This window comes from Nicotiana sylvestris, chromosome 3 (genome assembly GCF_000393655.2).
Source record: "Nicotiana sylvestris chromosome 3, ASM39365v2, whole genome shotgun sequence".
In the NCBI taxonomy this organism is placed as follows: Eukaryota; Viridiplantae; Streptophyta; class Magnoliopsida; order Solanales; family Solanaceae; genus Nicotiana; species Nicotiana sylvestris.
Window position 1 is genome coordinate 168,594,372 of NC_091059.1, and position 16,861 is coordinate 168,611,232.

At 39.4% G+C, this 16,861-nt stretch overlaps 1 protein-coding gene across 2 annotated transcripts; it reads left to right on the forward strand.

Moving 5' to 3' along the window:
• The first annotated feature begins 3,321 nt into the window (after positions 1-3,321).
• On the forward strand, positions 3,322-12,708 carry LOC104224836 (protein LOWER TEMPERATURE 1). 2 transcript variants are annotated; one of them, XM_009776544.2, is made up of 6 exons: positions 3,322-3,560; positions 4,319-4,364; positions 4,812-4,938; positions 5,040-5,116; positions 11,984-12,081; positions 12,350-12,708. In XM_009776544.2, exons 1-6 carry the CDS (start codon positions 3,435-3,437, stop codon positions 12,380-12,382), a joined length of 507 nt encoding a protein of 168 aa, XP_009774846.1. In that variant the 5' UTR covers positions 3,322-3,434; the 3' UTR covers positions 12,383-12,708. The 2 variants fall into 2 exon arrangements, with proteins under 2 accessions (XP_009774846.1, XP_009774847.1); XM_009776545.2 differs by lacking the exon at positions 12,350-12,708 and adding an exon at positions 11,532-11,588 and having other exon boundaries at positions 3,351-3,560; positions 11,984-12,080.
• The last annotated feature ends 4,153 nt before the right edge of the window (positions 12,709-16,861 follow it).

Genomic DNA, 16,861 nt, shown 5'->3' on the forward strand with positions numbered 1-16,861 from the left:
GTGAATATTGAGTGAATTATATCATGTTAGGAACTAGTAGATAAATTGTTTATTGTCCAGATGTCCACACCGAGGCAACATGAAGTTCGTGGTTTAGTTTGAACTCCTTACAAGGGTAAGTTATCCATGTGCATACGTTAAAAAGAAAAAAGTACATATAAATAGAATATATATTTAAGCATTTGTGGAGCTAGAAAGTTATACGAGGAAATTCAAAATAAAAGATTAAAAAAATATTGAAGCGCCACAACTAGAATTTTAAAATGTGATCTAAAATGACTTTTAACTACCTTTACCACTATATTAGAATATTTCCTTATGATGGTGAAAGGGATTCAATTGAACACCATTTCCTCCCTTTAGCTCTGCCCCTATATGTAAGAGTTAAGTTATTTGAATTATTGATATTATTTAATTGACTATAGCAGATTATTATTTTATTGTTAGGGTTAAATCTTAAACTATTTGCGATTCTACTCTCTATCTTAATTATGTTAAAAGATAAAAGGGCAAAGATTATTTTTAGTTATCGGTCGAAATTATTTATATCAGGTAGCTGCACAAGTGTATGAATTTATATATTTGTATTTTATATACTGATATATATATATATATATATATATATATATATATATATATATATATATATATATATATATAATGTATTTTTCCAAGATAAAAAAAACTACTTGATATTAAATACTCCACCCGTTTCAAATTAGATGAGGTATTTTCATTTTTAGTACCAAAATAAATAAAACATTTCTAAATTTAGAAATAATTTAACTTTAAAATCTTCATTTTATCCATTTTACTCTTAGGGTGTGTTTGCTCTTGGAAACAACCTCTCTGCCCCTCGGAGTAGGGGTAAGGTCTGCGTACATACTATCCTCCCCAGACCCCACTGGTAGGATTATATTGGGATGTTGTTGTTGGTGTGTTTGCTATGAAGGAAAATATTTTCCAATTTTTTCATATTTGGTTGGCTTAAATGTTTTGGAAAACATTTTACTCATGAACTCATTTTCCTTATCAAGAGAAGGAAAATATTTTCCAAAACTTCTTCTCAACCTTCCCCACCCTCACCAACTCACCCCACCTCCTCTCTCCAAAAAAGTTTTTTTTTTCTTTTCAAATTTCAGATTTTTCGTTACCACCCACCCTACTACCCCTCCACCCCACCCCCTCACCCCGCAAAAGAATAATTTTTTTTACCTTAATTTTTTTTTTGGCAATTTCAAATTTCTGTTTTTTCATTTTTCTACACCACCCACCCCAACTCCCCCCTCCCCCGCGCTCCCGGAAAAAAATTACTTTTTTTTTTTGTAATTTAAATTTTTGTTTTTTTTCGTTTTACTGTCAACCCCCCTCCCAAAAAAAATATTTTTAAATATATTTTTCAGCTTTAATTTTTTTATTTATCGGTTTAAAGGTTCAAAATTTTATAAGTTCCAAAATTATGAGTTCGGAGGTTTATGTGTTTGGAAGTTTACGGGTTCGAAATTTCGGGTTTTGAAAGTTTAGCGGTTCAAAAGTTTATTTGTTGGTTTGAAAGTTTATGGCTTCATGTTTATTATATCTAAATTATTTATGAATACTCTTGAGAAGTCATTTTTCTTAATTTGCGTACCAAACGCCGAAAAATGAATAAGATTACTACTTGTTTTCCAAGAAAATATTTTCTTTGAAAATATTTTCCACGGAAAACATTTCCGTTATACCAAACACACCCTTAATGAGAAGTTTTTATAACCACATAAATGTCATGGCCCCACAAAGGTTTTACCCCTTAAGCTTTTAAGACCACAAGTTTCAAAAATCTTCTTCTTTTTTCTTAAATTCTGTGCCGAGTCAAACTACCTCATCTAAATTGAAATGGAAGGAGTAGTAACTAGACAAAAATGAAAAAATTAGAAATAATAACAGTTTGTTTTAGTTTATGATATACGCTATGATGTTATAAGAGTAAGGGCGTGTTTGGTATGAAGGAAAATGTTTTCATAGAAAATGAGTGATTTATGACTTATTTTTCCATAGCAGGAGCTTTGCGCACCGAGCTGCCTTTTTTTTGGTTGGTGAATGAAAATAATTTTTCCGAAAAATATTTTCTAGTGTTTGGTTGGAGAGTAAAAAATATTTTTTAGGAATTTTTTTTATGTTACTCTCCTCAACCCCTTCCCCCAAGTCCCCATATTTCATGTGCTGCCTCTTCCACCTCCAAATTCAAGAATTTAATTATTCTTCTAAAAACTCACACAAAACCAAATGAACTAATGTAATGCTTTACTTTTTACACAAAAACAACGTTGAAATTTGTGGTCCATAACAAAAAAAAAAAAAAAGAAAATGCTTTTTCTACAACATGAAAATAAAGTACTCATTGTGCTGAAATAAAAGAAAATATTGTTTTTCTTCATGAAAAGAAAATACTCATTTGTTGAAATTAAAAAAGTACTCTATTTATATCACGAAAAGAAAGTATTATCAATAATATTTCTATTTAGAAGGGGGTGAGGTTGGCCGTGAGTAGGTGTGACACACGGTCGGGGTCGGGTCGGATATGAGCGGGCTAAAACGGGTAATTTTAAAAAAAAAACGGATAAATTATCCGACTCGATCCGTATTTGAGACAGATAGAAACGGGTTTATCCGGCGGATAATATGGATATCCATGGCTTCTTAAATATGATCACTTATGAGAGAATTCCTAGTCTTCCGAACTTAAGGAACTCCAATTTAAGGCTTTACAAATGTAAAAGGTAAACACATTAGTTATCCATTTGGCTAACCATTTTCTTAGTGGATAATATGATTCTATATCCATGTTCGACCCGTTTTTATATGGTTCATTATCCAACCCATTTTTTGATGGATAATATGTGTGGATAACTGTTTTCTTTTAACCATTTTGCCACCTCTAGCCGTGAGGGTAGGGGTAAGGAAAGAGTAGGGGTTGGGTTAGATGTGGGTAGCTGGGGTATTGGGATGGGTTGATAGGGATGGAGAATAGGGTGGGGAAGGTTGAAAAAAAATTTGGAAAATATTATCCTTTCTCTATTGGAGGAAAATGTTTTACCTATTTAAAAAGTGAAATGTTAGTCCCTATTTGAAAAAAGAAAAGAGAAAATATTTCTTTCAAAATATTTAAACCAATTAAATATGAAAAAATTGAAAAATATTTTTCAAAAGATATTTTTCCTCATACCAAACAGACCCTAAATAATGTAAATTATCTCCTATGGTCGTTTACAATTTAAAAAGGGAAATGTTAGTGAATTACATAATTATTAAATCAGGATTAGAGCAAATTTTATTTACCGCACCAAGAAACACACTATTAAGGGGGGGAAAACGAATTTCCTGCTCTTTGAAGAGAGTCTCCTTTTATTTCTAACTTCAAAATAAATTCGCAGTGTAATTTGGCAGCGGCGGCAATGGAGGATTGCTCATCATCCCTTCCTCCGAACAAAGCAACAACTTCTGGTGCCGCAAAATACCTAGCCGACCTCCCTTCTCGCGGCCTCTTTTCCTCCACCACTACTGTCGTCTCCTCTACTCCGGTAACATTCCCCCCCCCCCCCTTCCAAAACCCTAGTTTTTTTACCCTCGCCCGATTCCCTTTTTCTTTACTGATGCTTTATATGTGTAATTAATAATGGTTAAAAATGATGTTTCACTGTACAGCTTTTTATGTTTTGAGTAGATTTAACTGTTAAATAATTATCCCAAATTTATTCTCTTTATTCTTTGGTGAGATAGATTCTGGAGTAGAAATTTTTAAAAACATCTGGAGAAGAAATTAGGTCTTATATCGGATGTAAAGTTCAGGGAGATACTAACACAAGTACACACAGTAGTATGTTTTAATAAAGCTTTATTTAGTATAGAAAAATTGTTCTAGCCCTGCCTGCCTTCTGGTGGTGATACTATTAAATCCCAGCCCAGATAGCTAAGGTTTTACATCCAAAAAGAATGGCTATCAGGGCGATGCTGAAAACTGCATGAATCTGTGTAGGATCACAAAAGGTTTTTGAAAGATTAATAAATAGGTGGCACCTCGTATCTGAGATCAACTGCCTCCTTGCACCTTTTAGAGTAACAGTCAACCTTGTCTTTCCTTATTATGTTTGTCTTCTCTGTAACATTATATTATCTATATGGACTTAACCTCTTTACGTGTTTACTATCATCTTATCTGCCCACCAGCGTAAGCTTTAAAAATTTTGGTTATTCAAGGTGAATTGATTATATTGGAAAATGTTTAGTAATGTTTCTTTCATTTTCTTTTGATCTCCACTTATTTTGAAACTTTATGCAGGGTGGTATGCGGGTATATGTCTGTGATCATGAAACATCGCCTCCAGGTCTGTTTCTGTATATTTATGCCTTTTAAATTGCTTAAGGAGCTGCAATTCTATATAAACGAATTAGCTGAGCAATCTCTTTTTATGGTGAAAATTGATTTAGCCTCTATTCTCCTGTTTTTTTGTCCTTTGAATGGATTTACCTGCATATGGTTATTTTATTGCTTAGTGTTTGGCTTCTTGGACTTTGCATATGCACTTTTGTTATAAGTCATTGTAAAGCACCGATATCCTCTCATTGTGTCTCGTCTAGTACATGGTTGGTGTATCTTAGAGATATCTCGCTATCTTGAGTCTTGATGATTCAAGCAATTTGAATGTCTTTCTCTTTTTTTCTCCTTTTAAGTTTATAATTTCTATGCTTCATTTTACCATTTTCTTCAAGGCTAGTTTGCTGCCGTCATCAATCTGGATTGAATTATGTTTCACAAAATGTTGTATATGCAGAGGAGCAGCTTATTAAGACAAACCAGCAAAACATATTGATTAGGTCTCTCATGCTTAAGAAGCAGAGGGGTGATTATAGTTCAAAAGATGGCAAAGGGATTTCCTCAAATGACAATGGTAGAAAAAGGTAATTGTCCATGTTTGTTCAGTACTATCCTATACCAGCTAGTGTACCTCTGTACAGTTAATTTATTGGTGTTGTATCTACTGCCACCACCTAATTTTCAGGACTGCTGAAAAAGCATTGGATAGTAGGGCATCAAGCAAGAAGGCTACTACCAGTAACCAAGTTGCCTCTTGCCAAGGTGAGCCCATTATTAATCATCATTTATGGTCTCTGTAGGTGGTACAATCAAAAATATTGTTAAACGAAGTGGTCTTTCATCAAAATATACTTGAATTATTGTGGTTCATAATTCTATTGCTAAATTGAAAAAGAATAAAGCAGGTGGGTATCCCTTAGCTCTCTATTACATCATCTGTTTAAATTGTCAAATTTGACTCCTAAATTCTAACTGAAAACTTTCATTGCGTTGATAAGGTATCAAGATGTATTTCCAGATATATTACTCAAAAGAACCGGCACAATACGCCTAATCGATTAGAATTGAAAAAAATTCTGTCCCTATTGTTTGAGTATCAGCGGTAATACTTTTGGGTCCACAAAATGAGAACATTAGTATTATATGCAAACATACCCTTCCATTTTATGAAGACCATTTGATTGGGCACAAAGGAATTTAAGATGTTACTTGCACCCAAGGATGTGTAGTGGTCAATGAAGTGAGTTGAGAACTATGAGGTCTCAGGTACAAAGAGGAGGTATAAACACTAGGTGATTTCTTTCCATTCGTTCAAGCCTTGGTGAACAGAGTTACTCGGTGCTTATGCTGGTGGGAGGTAGCAGGCACCCGATGGAATTTGTCGAGGTGTGCACAAGCCTGTGTTGTCAAAGGTGCGCTTAAAGCGTGCTTAAGCCCTGAAGTGAGGCTCAAAACAAGTTGAGCGCTTCGCCTCGCTTTGTGGGCGCTTTAGTCGCATCAAGGCTCTAAGGCATACTTTTCTTTGCCAATGAATATAATCCTGAAAAGGCGACATTAAACAATTGATATTTTGCTTTATTATAATTTTTTTCAATTTCTTTGTCCATATATTTTTATATATATATTTCCTTGCTTTATTAGTTTTACGGTTGTAGGCTAGGAGGTAGCTGAGTCTTGCGTTACCTTGTACTGTTGTGAGCCTAGTATGGTAGGGTTTTTGTCTGAAATAGCTAGGGGCATTGTCGTATCTTACTATTTTCGCTTTTCGGTGCAGGACCTATTTACTAGCCATCATTTTTGTTTTGCATTTTTCCTTCTGCATTTTATGTTCCTATTTTTCATATGATGTCGGTGGTGAAACTAATATTCTCTCCTTTTTGTTTTTCTTATTATCTTGAGCCGAGGGTCTTCCGGAAACAGCCTCTCTACTCCTTCGGGGTAGGGGTAAGGTCTGCGTACATACTACCCTCCCCAGACCCCACTTGTGGGATTTTACTGGGTTGTTGTTGCTTATAATTATTAGTCTTGGACTACATATACATATTTTTACTTTTTCTCCAGTTGCGCCTTTTTTCATTAAAGCCCACGCTTTAGTTGCGCTTAAAGCCCTAACGGACCTTAGAGCTTTTTTGCGCTTTTCGCCTTTGATATCACTGGCACAAGCTGGCCCGGACACCACAGTTATAAAAAAATGTTACTTGATTATTATAATTAGTAGGAGCAGTCGAAGGATATATTACATATATATTGAAAATTTATCTTGGTCGGAGAACATCACTTTTAAATTTAAATTCTAAAAGTTCATAGGAACTATAATAACTTTATTAGCAAAAATTTGGAATATTTTAGTACATCCTAAAATGGAATATCTCATATAGATTGCGATAGAAGCCGTAGTATCTAAATAATTAATTAGTTAATCGTAGTGTTTTTCATTTTAACAGCCTCCATTGACCTTAAAGGTCTATCTTGATATTTTTAGGCAAGGTAATGAATTAAGTTTTAACCTAAAATATTAATTGCAGAACACAAAGAGAGAATTCTAGGCTTGTAATGGAAGAAAAAAAAGGGGCAGGAGGGGCTACTATATTTTACAAATTTAATCACAGAACATAAAAGGAGAAGGTTACTCTTGCAATGAAAGAGAAAATGGACTGGGGGCTAGTGTAATTTTAAGAACTGGGAGGTCCTCGAATTATGATAAATAGAGAGGAGATTTGACTCAACTATACATTGATGACATAATGAGATGAAGTGTATTTATCATCCATAACAACAACAAGCCCAGTTTGATCCCAATATGTGGGGTCTGAGGAGGGTAGTCTGTACGCAGACCTTACCCCTACCTAATGCAGGTAGAGAGGCTGTTTCCAATAGACCCTTGGCTCAAGAAGGGCAAGAAGAGGAAGAGGGAAGCAAGGAAGGAAGAAACATGGAAGAGAAAAAGGGGAGATAAAGGATAAGTAGTATCAAATAATAGCAAGGGAATACAATACCTGAGGCGAAGAAAATCACATATCGTAATAAAAATCTAAGAATATGAAGGGACATGCACGCTACTAAGCCTATCGGTAAACACTATAAACTACCTACTAACCTTCTACTTTAATCCTCGACCTCCACACCCTCCTATCAAGGGTCATGTCCTCAGTGAGCTGAAGCAGCGCCATGCCCTGCCTAATCACTTCTCCTCAGTACTTTTTAGGCCTACCTCGACCCCTTCTCAAACTCTCCATGGCCAACCTCTCACACCTCCTGACAGGGGCATCAATGCTTCTTCTCCTAACATGTTCGAACCATCTCAGCCGCAACTCCCGCATCTTGTCCTCCACGGAGGCTACTCCCACTCTGTCCCGGATAGCTTCATTGTTAATCCTATCTCGCCTGGTACACCCACATATCCATCTCAACATCCTCATCTCTGCTACTCTCATCTTCTGCACGTGGGAGTTCTTGACTGGCCAACACTCAGCCCCTTACAGCATAGCGGGTTGAACCACCACTCGATAAAACTTACCCTTAAGTCTTAACGGCACATTCCTATCACATAGGACACCAAAAACGAGCCTCCACTTCATCCATCCCGCTCCGATGCGATGTGTGACATCTTCGTCAATCTCCCCGTCACCCTGGATAATAGACCCGAGATACTTAAAACTCGCTCTCTTGGGGATAACTTGACCATCAAGCTTTACCTCTACGTCTGCATCATGGGTCTCACTGAATTTGCACTCCAAGTATTCTGTCTTGGTTCTACTTAGTTTGAAACCTTTAGACTCCAAGGTCTGTCTCCAAATCTCCAACCTCGCGTTAACTCTGCTACGCGTCTTGTCAATCAGCACTATATCATCGACAAATAGCATGCACAAAGGCATCTCCCTTTGGATGTGACGCGACAGTACATCTATCGCCAAGGCAAACAAAAATGGGCTAAGAGCTGATCCCTGATGCAACCCCATCACCACAGGGAAATGCTCCGAGTCACCACCCACAGTCCTCATCCAAGTCTTAGCATCATCGTACATATCCTTAATCACCCTAATGTATGCTACCTGGATGCCGCAAACCTACAAACACCTCCACAGGACCTCCCTCGGAACTTTATCGTATGCCTTCTCAAGGTCAATAAACACCATATGCAAATCCTTCTTCCTCTCCCTGTACTGCTCCACTAATCTCCTTACCAGATGAATTGTTTCCGTAGTCGAATGCCCCGGCATGAATCCAAATTGATTCTCGGAAATAGACACGCACCTCGCCCTGGCCACCAACACCCTCTCCCAAACCTTCATAGTGTGACTCAATAACTTGATACCCTATAATTGTTGTAATTTTGGATATCACCCTTGTTCTTGTAAAGCGGAACCATCGTACTCCACCTCCATTCTTCGGGCATCTTCTTTGTCTTAAAAACAACATTAAACAAACCAGTGAGCCACTCCAAACCTGCCCGCCCCGCGCTTTTCCATAATTCCACCGTGATTTCGTCTGGCCCCGTTGCTCTGCCCCTGCACATGTTACACATCGCCCCTTCCACCTCCTCTACCGTAATCCGCCTACAGTACCCAAAATCCCGCCGACTCTCGGAGTGCTCCAACTCACCTAGCACAATGTGTCTATCCCCCTATTCATTCAACATTTTATGGAAGTATGTGTGCCACCTTCTCCTAATGAGTGCCTCGTCCATCAACACTTTGCCATCCTCGTCCTTGATGCACTTGACTTGGTCTAAGTCAGGGGCTTTCCTCTCCCTCACCTTGGCCAACCGGCACAACCTCTTGTCCCTGCCTTTGCCCTCGAGCTCCTCGTACAAACAAGCAAACGGTGCGTTCTTTGCCGTCGTAACTGCTAACTTTGCCTCTTTCTTCGCCTTTATGTAGCACTCCCGATAAGTCCTTTTTTCCTCCTCGTTTGTACTCTCTTCTCCAGCAGCTACCCTTATGCAATCCGCAGTCATGGACCACATACTAGACGCGTCCCCCACACTCGTCCAGGCCCTCATAGCCAACAATTTCTCCCCTAACTCCTGAGCTTTGTCCTTGGTCAAGTTACCCCACTTGATCTTAGGTTGCCTGCACCCCACCCTCTTCATCCTACTTTTCTTGATCTCCAGGTCCATAACTAGGAGCCTATGTAGGGTCGTGAGGTGCTCACTCGGGATGACCTTGCAGTCAGTGCACAAACCTTTATCGCATTTCCGGTAGAGAAGATAATCAATCTGAGTCTTGCCCATTAAATTTCGAAAAGTGACGAGGTGCTCTTCCCTCTTCGGGAAACTCGAGTTAGCTATAACCAAATCAAAAGCTCTAGCAAACTCCAACAGTGAATTATCTCCCTCATTCCTATCCCCAAAACCGTACCCGCCATGCACATCATCATAACCCCCAGCGCTAGCCCCAATATGACCATTGAAATCTCCGCCAATGAACAACTTTTCTGTGTGCGGGATACTACGCACCATCTCGTCCATATCATCCCAAAATTGCTTCTTGACCTCCTGGTTCAAACCTACCCGAGGAGCATACGCACTAATCACGTTTACAGTAAACCCACCAACTACCAGCTTAATACTTATCAACCTGTCATTTACCCTCCTAACCTCAACCACGAGCTTCCTGAGATCCCTGTCTACTAAAATACCTACCCCATTCTTACCCCCAGTGCTCCCTGAGTACCATAGTTTAAACCCGTTTACATCTCGGGCCTTAGTACCCTTCCATCTAGTCTCCTGAACACATGCTATGTTGATCTTCCTCTTATGAAGAATCTTACCTAACATGATATACTTCCCCGTCAACGTCCCAATGTTCCAAGACCCAATTTGCAACCTAGAGGCTTTCTTACTCCCCTCCCCACCCCTGGACCCCACCCCCAGCCCCGCCCGATGACATGACCTTACTCTCACATCATTCACTACCGCCACTATAAGCAAAAGGTATTAAGTAAACACTACCACTGAGAACCAAAAACGGGAACGAAGGACTACAAGCTGCGAACCAGAGAGCTAAAAACAACTCAAAGGAGTGACTAACAGAATTAAAATGGATAGACGAAACCCTACCAATTTTACAAAGTTGAACAGAAAAATTCCAATGTACAACCAAATCAAACAAGATGTCAGTTAAATTATAATAAGAAGCAGACCCAAAAGTGATTAGTACCAGCCAAACCTACAATTTTAAATTCCAGTACCCAGTAACAGGAAGCAGATTTAAAAGTGGTGAATGCTAAAAAGAACCAAACTTTGCAATTTTCTTAAAAGTGGCTACTACTAAGAAGAACAAAACTTTGAAAAGAATAACTAAAAGGATTAACACCCAGAAACAGATTGTTTAGATTCTTTAAAGAAAAATGGGTGTAATTATACCAGTATCAAAGAACAAATATGCAATATAAAGTAATAGAGTAGGAAGATTAGAACCTGGTTTTGTCGTCAAGGAATTTAGACGCCGGAAACGTAATAACTCGTAGCTTCCGTCAAAAGTCCGGCCACCGGTGGTACTTTCTTTGCCGGCAACTGTACTTAAAATCGTTGAAACCGACACAAACTTTACCGTAAGCTTTGGTAAATTTGCAAAACAGAGTACGTCGAGCGCAAATCACAACTTTTCAATGGATTAAAAGTAGAGGATTTTTATCAAACTCAGATTTGGAGCCGCAAGTGCTTAAAATCGTTGAAATTGACATAAAAACTAATAATCATGTCAGTATTAGGTCTGCTTATGAGATCTTGCTAGAGGACTGCTTATGAGATCATAACATTTACTACCCATTCTGGATGAAAAGGTAAAGATCGTACACCAAACATATACTACCAATATACATATATATATATATATATATATATATATATATACATATATATATGTATGTACTCCCTCCGTTCCAGTTTATGTGAAGCTATTTCCTTTTTGGTCCGTTCCAAAAAGAATGAACCCTTTCTAAATTTGAAAACAATTTAGTTTAAACTTACAATTCTACCCTTAGTGAGAAACTTTTATAATCACACAAATACGTTGGGTCCCTTTTTAACTTGTTTAGGACCACAAATTATAAAAGTCTTCATTTTTTCTTAAACTTCGTGCCCAGTCAAACAGGTTCACATAAATTGGAACGGAGGGAGTATATATTATATATATTTATGTATGTATCTAATTAGACTAGATGGTGAATACAGGCTGCTTCCAGAAAATGTGTCTTCACTCTTCGGGACATTGAGTGACATGGAAAAAAGGTGATTAACATGCCTTAGCTCTAATGATTAACATGCCTTAGCTCTAATGATTAACATGCCTTAGCTCTAACTTCTGTATCCGGGACATTGAGTGCCATATTCCCCAAACCTCTGGGAACGTGAAAACCACTTACACTGAGGTCCATTGATTTCCCTTATAAAAAATGTGGTCTATTGATTTGACTCCAAAAGGTCCAAGAAATAGTATGTTCTCTCATCATGTTTCTTCAGGTCAGATGTACACTGGTAGAACTTCATTGTTAAATTTCCTACTCTGTCTTTGTGCAAATCTACTTGTTTGAAGTCTTTGTTGAAGCTACTTATTTTTGCAGAATAAATTCATGGGCACTATCATCTATAGTTAGTGATGTATTAAACTGTCTTAACTCCTGCAGAAACTTCAAAAACTCGTACACCTGACATACAAAATATGACTGTTGAGAGACTACGGATTCTGTTAAAGGAGAAAGGTCTTTCACTGAGAGGAAGGAAGGCAAGTATTTGCATATCCTTTAATCTTAGATAGGTTTTGATATGTTCTACTTTTTTCCTTAAAGAGCCTGTTGGTAAATCTATTCACTATACACTTTTTAAGTAGTACTTGTATGATGTGTTTTTCCCAACTTGTTTGGGATTGAGGCGTTGTCGTTGTTGTACTTGACTACTTGTATGATGTGTTTTGTTGAATATTTGGCCTATTCTGTAGCATGAAGTGTCATTCTCTTTCAATAAACTTTCTCACTATGCAATTATGTCGGCAGGATGAACTAATTGCACGGTTAAAGGACACATGAATAAGCATATTCCAAGAGTTTGAGGCAGCTAATTCCAAATTCCATTTTGTACACCATGCAGCTGTGTGAAGCAGGCCTTCGCGTATGTATTATTTGTGTACTTTACAACTAATTAAGAGTCAACTTTTGGCCTTACAACTCTTTGTGTGCATTCGTGCGTTTCTGTGTTTTTGTTGTATGCCATAGCATTTTGTTAAATTGTGAGGGTGCACTAGATGTATGCGTTAATAGCTACATCATATATCTGATCTGTGAAAAAGTGCATGCCAACAACTTCCAAAATTTGCTACTCTTTGCAAATTCGGTATGAAACTGGTCTTTCAGAATCTACTCTCGTTAACGTATGAATCTACTCTCAGCATCCACTAGCAATTTTTGAATCTCTCATTCTACCTCTCCGTTATCTTCAGCTGCTGGTGATATTTCTGTTGTATTCAACTGAGTTTCTTTGCTCTACTACTTATGAAATCTTTTTTTTGGTGATGCATTTTAAATCCGTATGGCTCAAGCATGAACTGTACTTGAAATAATGAGTTACCTCTTTGATGAGTTGGTCAAATAATAATGAATTACTCCATTGTTCTTCATAGAAGTAACTGAAAATCTGAAAAAAATTACCAAATTATATTTGTATCTTCAAGAAGAAACACATTAGGTGGAAGGGGTATTTAATTAGGTCCGCTTCTAGTGGTCTTTTCGAAAAATCAGTAGTCCAGGTGAGCTAACTTGATACATGGGCTTGTGAGTACCAAGTACTCGTCGGAAGTAGTCGAGATGTATGTACACTGTCTCGGACATCAGCATTATCTAAAAAACGCACTTAACATTGGATATAATTGTATGTCATATTGTTGAATCCAGATTTGCCCAAACTGCTCGAGTAGAGTATCACTTTGTTCACGTATTTCATGTCGCCAATTGGCTGGGTGTTATGAGCCTCCGTTACAATTGAAATTTGTCCCCCTTAACTCTTACCACGAAGATGCAAATCTTTTAGCTCTCATACTACCTGTAATCTACTAAAATCCAATCTCTACCCACTGTATTTCCCATAATTGCTGAGTCCATGTTGGTATGAATGAAGTCGATGTTTTGACTTCACAAGTCAAATTTGCTCCCAAAGCTGATTTTAAGATCAAAACTCGTTATTTTTTTTTATGACAATAGGCAAGAATGATAAATTACACGATGAGTACTCTTACAAGAGGATTTTGCATTTAAAACTACTGAAATCCATCTAGCGATGCATCTTAGGAAGATCCAATTGTTGAATACGGACACGGTAGGTGTATAGGTCCAAATTTGGATGACCACGACTACTGACGAATACGACAAGGGACGAGATCCTTACGACACAATGTCCTGTGGTCATTGAAGACGGCGACGACTGACAGCGGTTAGAAGACGCACGACATTTGTAGTAGTGTAGGCACAACAGGAGGCAATAGGAATATACTTTCGAATATTCTCTATGTTATATCTTTTAGGGTTCAAGAGGGGGTTGCCCCTTATAAATAGGAGGAAAAGACTTTGTAAAAGGGGGATCGAGATATCTTACTGACTTTTGGCTAAGAGCATCCATTACAATATCTTTCTACATTCAAAGTTGTCATATTTACGCTTAATCATTCGGTTTCATGATATTAAGAAATATCATTCATCTTGTTCATCCGTTGCAACTTTCAATCTAAAGTTTATTATACTTGGCTGAGATTTACTTCTTCATCTTCTTTAATTGATTTAATCAAAAAAGTTTCAATATCTTTTGGGTCAAAAAATTTAGCGCCGTCTGTGGAGATTTCTTTAGCTAAGATTTTAGTTTCATCTAGACTCCTGAAAGGGATAATCACCTCTTCCTAGCTTGGTACAAACCAACAATGGCAGGGAAAGGAGATGCAAGGCAAAAAGCAATAGTAGGCGTCACAACCAATCTCCCGGACACCATCAACGAAAGTAGCAAAGAGGACAACGAAAATGAAACACCAAACACCACACCCAGGGGAGACGCTTCACCTCCCCCGCACGAAAGCGTGACTGCTTCGTGCGAAAGGGAAGCCTCCACATCTGCAACAGGAGAGGCACCACCGGCAGTAAGAAGACTGCTGGAAGAATGGCTAACAAGTACTCTGAACACCATACTTGATAAACCCGCCCAAAGGGATGACAGGAATGTTGCACATGCAGATGTCACGATAGACGCTGATGAGCAAGACGCCCTCCGTACGGGTAACACTTATGTTGCTAATGACGCAGACAATGATATGCTTGCGGTCGTTTTAAAGAAAATGGAGGAGATGGAAAATGGGAATAAGGCACTTCGTGACCAAATGAAGGAACACCAAGAGAGGGTTGACAAAATACCAAGCGCTTCAAAGTTGCTGCCATAACGCGATGTTGGTCGATTCATCGAGCAACCATACAGTGAAAAAGCGGCCCCCCAACACCATTCCAAAGACCTTCAAAATGCCAGCCTACTTAAAGATATATGATGGTACTACCGATCCAGAAGACCATATCATCTACTACGTTACAGCCGTAAAAGGTAACGATCTTTCAAAGAGTAGGTACCATCAGTGCTATTGAAAAAGTTTGGCGAAACCCTAATAGGGGGAGCCTTGACATTGTACTCTCAACTGCCGGCACGCTCGGTAGCAACGTTCGAGGAAATGACAGACAAATTCGTCACCGCCTATGCAGGAGCCAAAAAGGCAGAAGCTAGGGTAAATGATATATTTTGCCGTAAGGCAGATGCACGGTGAGGGACTCAGGGACTTCTTAGCTCGGTTCAACAGGGTGAGAATGAGCTTGCCGAATATGTCAGAAGGAATAGCAGTAGCAACCTTCCATAACAGATTAAACAGAAACGGGGCGAGAGCGACCAGGAAATTGCTAAGCAGGCTCATGAAATACCCTCCAACTACTTGGGAAGAAATCCATAACGCCTACTGCACCGAGGTACGAGCCGACGACCTCAACGGTCTGACCCAACGGTTGACGTCACTTCAAACTGAAGCAAGGAAAGATCGTCGCAACGACGGTCGAAGAGATCAACTGGGGCCTCGCCTCAGTCGGGAGAGGCATCAGCCCTACGTCAGGACGTCTGCCCCGCCTCCATCGCGGCACACGGATGCTCCTCCTCGACATACAACACCATATCGACACGAGAAATGTATGCCTCCACTCCTATCCTCTCACAATTTTTGTGTTTCTCCTTCAGAAATAGTGTACGCCCTAGAGAAACTCGGTCCAAAGGTGCAATGGCCGCAAAAGATGAGACCAGACCCCAGCACTTGGAAGCCGAGCGCTTTCTGCGAATTTCACCAAGAAAGGGGTTACAAAATCGAAGATTGCATAGGACTAGGATAGGAAGTAGTACGAATGTTAAGCCAGGGACATCTGAAAGAGTTGCTGAGCGATCGAGGACGGGCTAACTTCGCCCGCGGACGCGAACAGCCCCGCGGACCTCCAAAACCGCCTGTCCCACTCACACTATACAGATGATCATCGGCGGGGGCGATGGCGCAACAATCAATCATGTCAAGTTCACCACCACACATAAACTCAAACAATCAATCACCCATGAACGGTATGATGACCTCGAAGACAGTATCATCTTCGATAAGTCAAATGCCGACGGTTTGTCTTTTCCTCACTATGATGCTCTTGTATCACTTTACGTATTGCAGATACTGATGTAAAAAGAATAATGGTAGATGACGGGAGCGGCGCGTGTATTATCCATCCTTGAGTCCTCGTGTAGATGAGACTCGAAGACAAAATAATACCACGCTGCATAACGCTAACAGATTTTAATAATGCAGTTGAACGGACTTCTGGAGAGATAGTGCTACCCATCCTAGCCGGAGGGGTCACCCTGGAAACGACGTTTCACGTCATGAACCAGGAAACAACTTACAACGCCATCATAGGGCGCCCGTGGATACACGCCATGCGAGCGGTCCCTTCCAGTCTCTATCAAGTGATCAAGTTTCCTACCCTATGGAGAATATTCAGCATTCGAGGAGGGCAACGCACCACACAAGAATGCTATCGCATCGCCCAAGATTGCGCACACACCCAACAACTCAAAAGAGTAAATGTGGAAGCATAACAGTCAGAGATGTCGGGAGCCGAACTTGACGTACGGACAGACGTTATCAAGGACCCCGACATCGTGGAAGCATCCGAGTCAATGATAGAAAATCTTGATCCCGTCCCGCTAGATGGCAACGACAACACAAAAAGCCTTATATCGGGCACAACCTCTCGGAACCAGGTAAGTTTCATAAGTTCTTGACTGACCATGCCGATCTGTTTGCCTTCTCCCATGAAGTTATGTCAGGTATCCCAAAGGATATTGCCACACACAAGTTAAATGTTGACCCCCTTTACCCGCCGGTACGACAAATAAGAAGGAAGTTCAACACCGCGATCAACGAAGCCGTCAACGAATAAGTCGATAAGCTGCTCGCAAATGGC

Bases quoted from the DNA above. Each gene is read 5' to 3' on its own strand.
- LOC104224836 (XM_009776544.2), top strand. From the start codon at position 3,435: ATGGAGGATTGCTCATCATCCCTTCCTCCGAACAAAGCAACAACTTCT. The intron at 4,365-4,811 runs GTCTGTTTCTGT...TTGTATATGCAG, and splicing joins TCATGAAACATCGCCTCCAG to AGGAGCAGCTTATTAAGACA. The intron at 4,939-5,039 runs GTAATTGTCCAT...CCTAATTTTCAG, and splicing joins AATGACAATGGTAGAAAAAG to GACTGCTGAAAAAGCATTGG.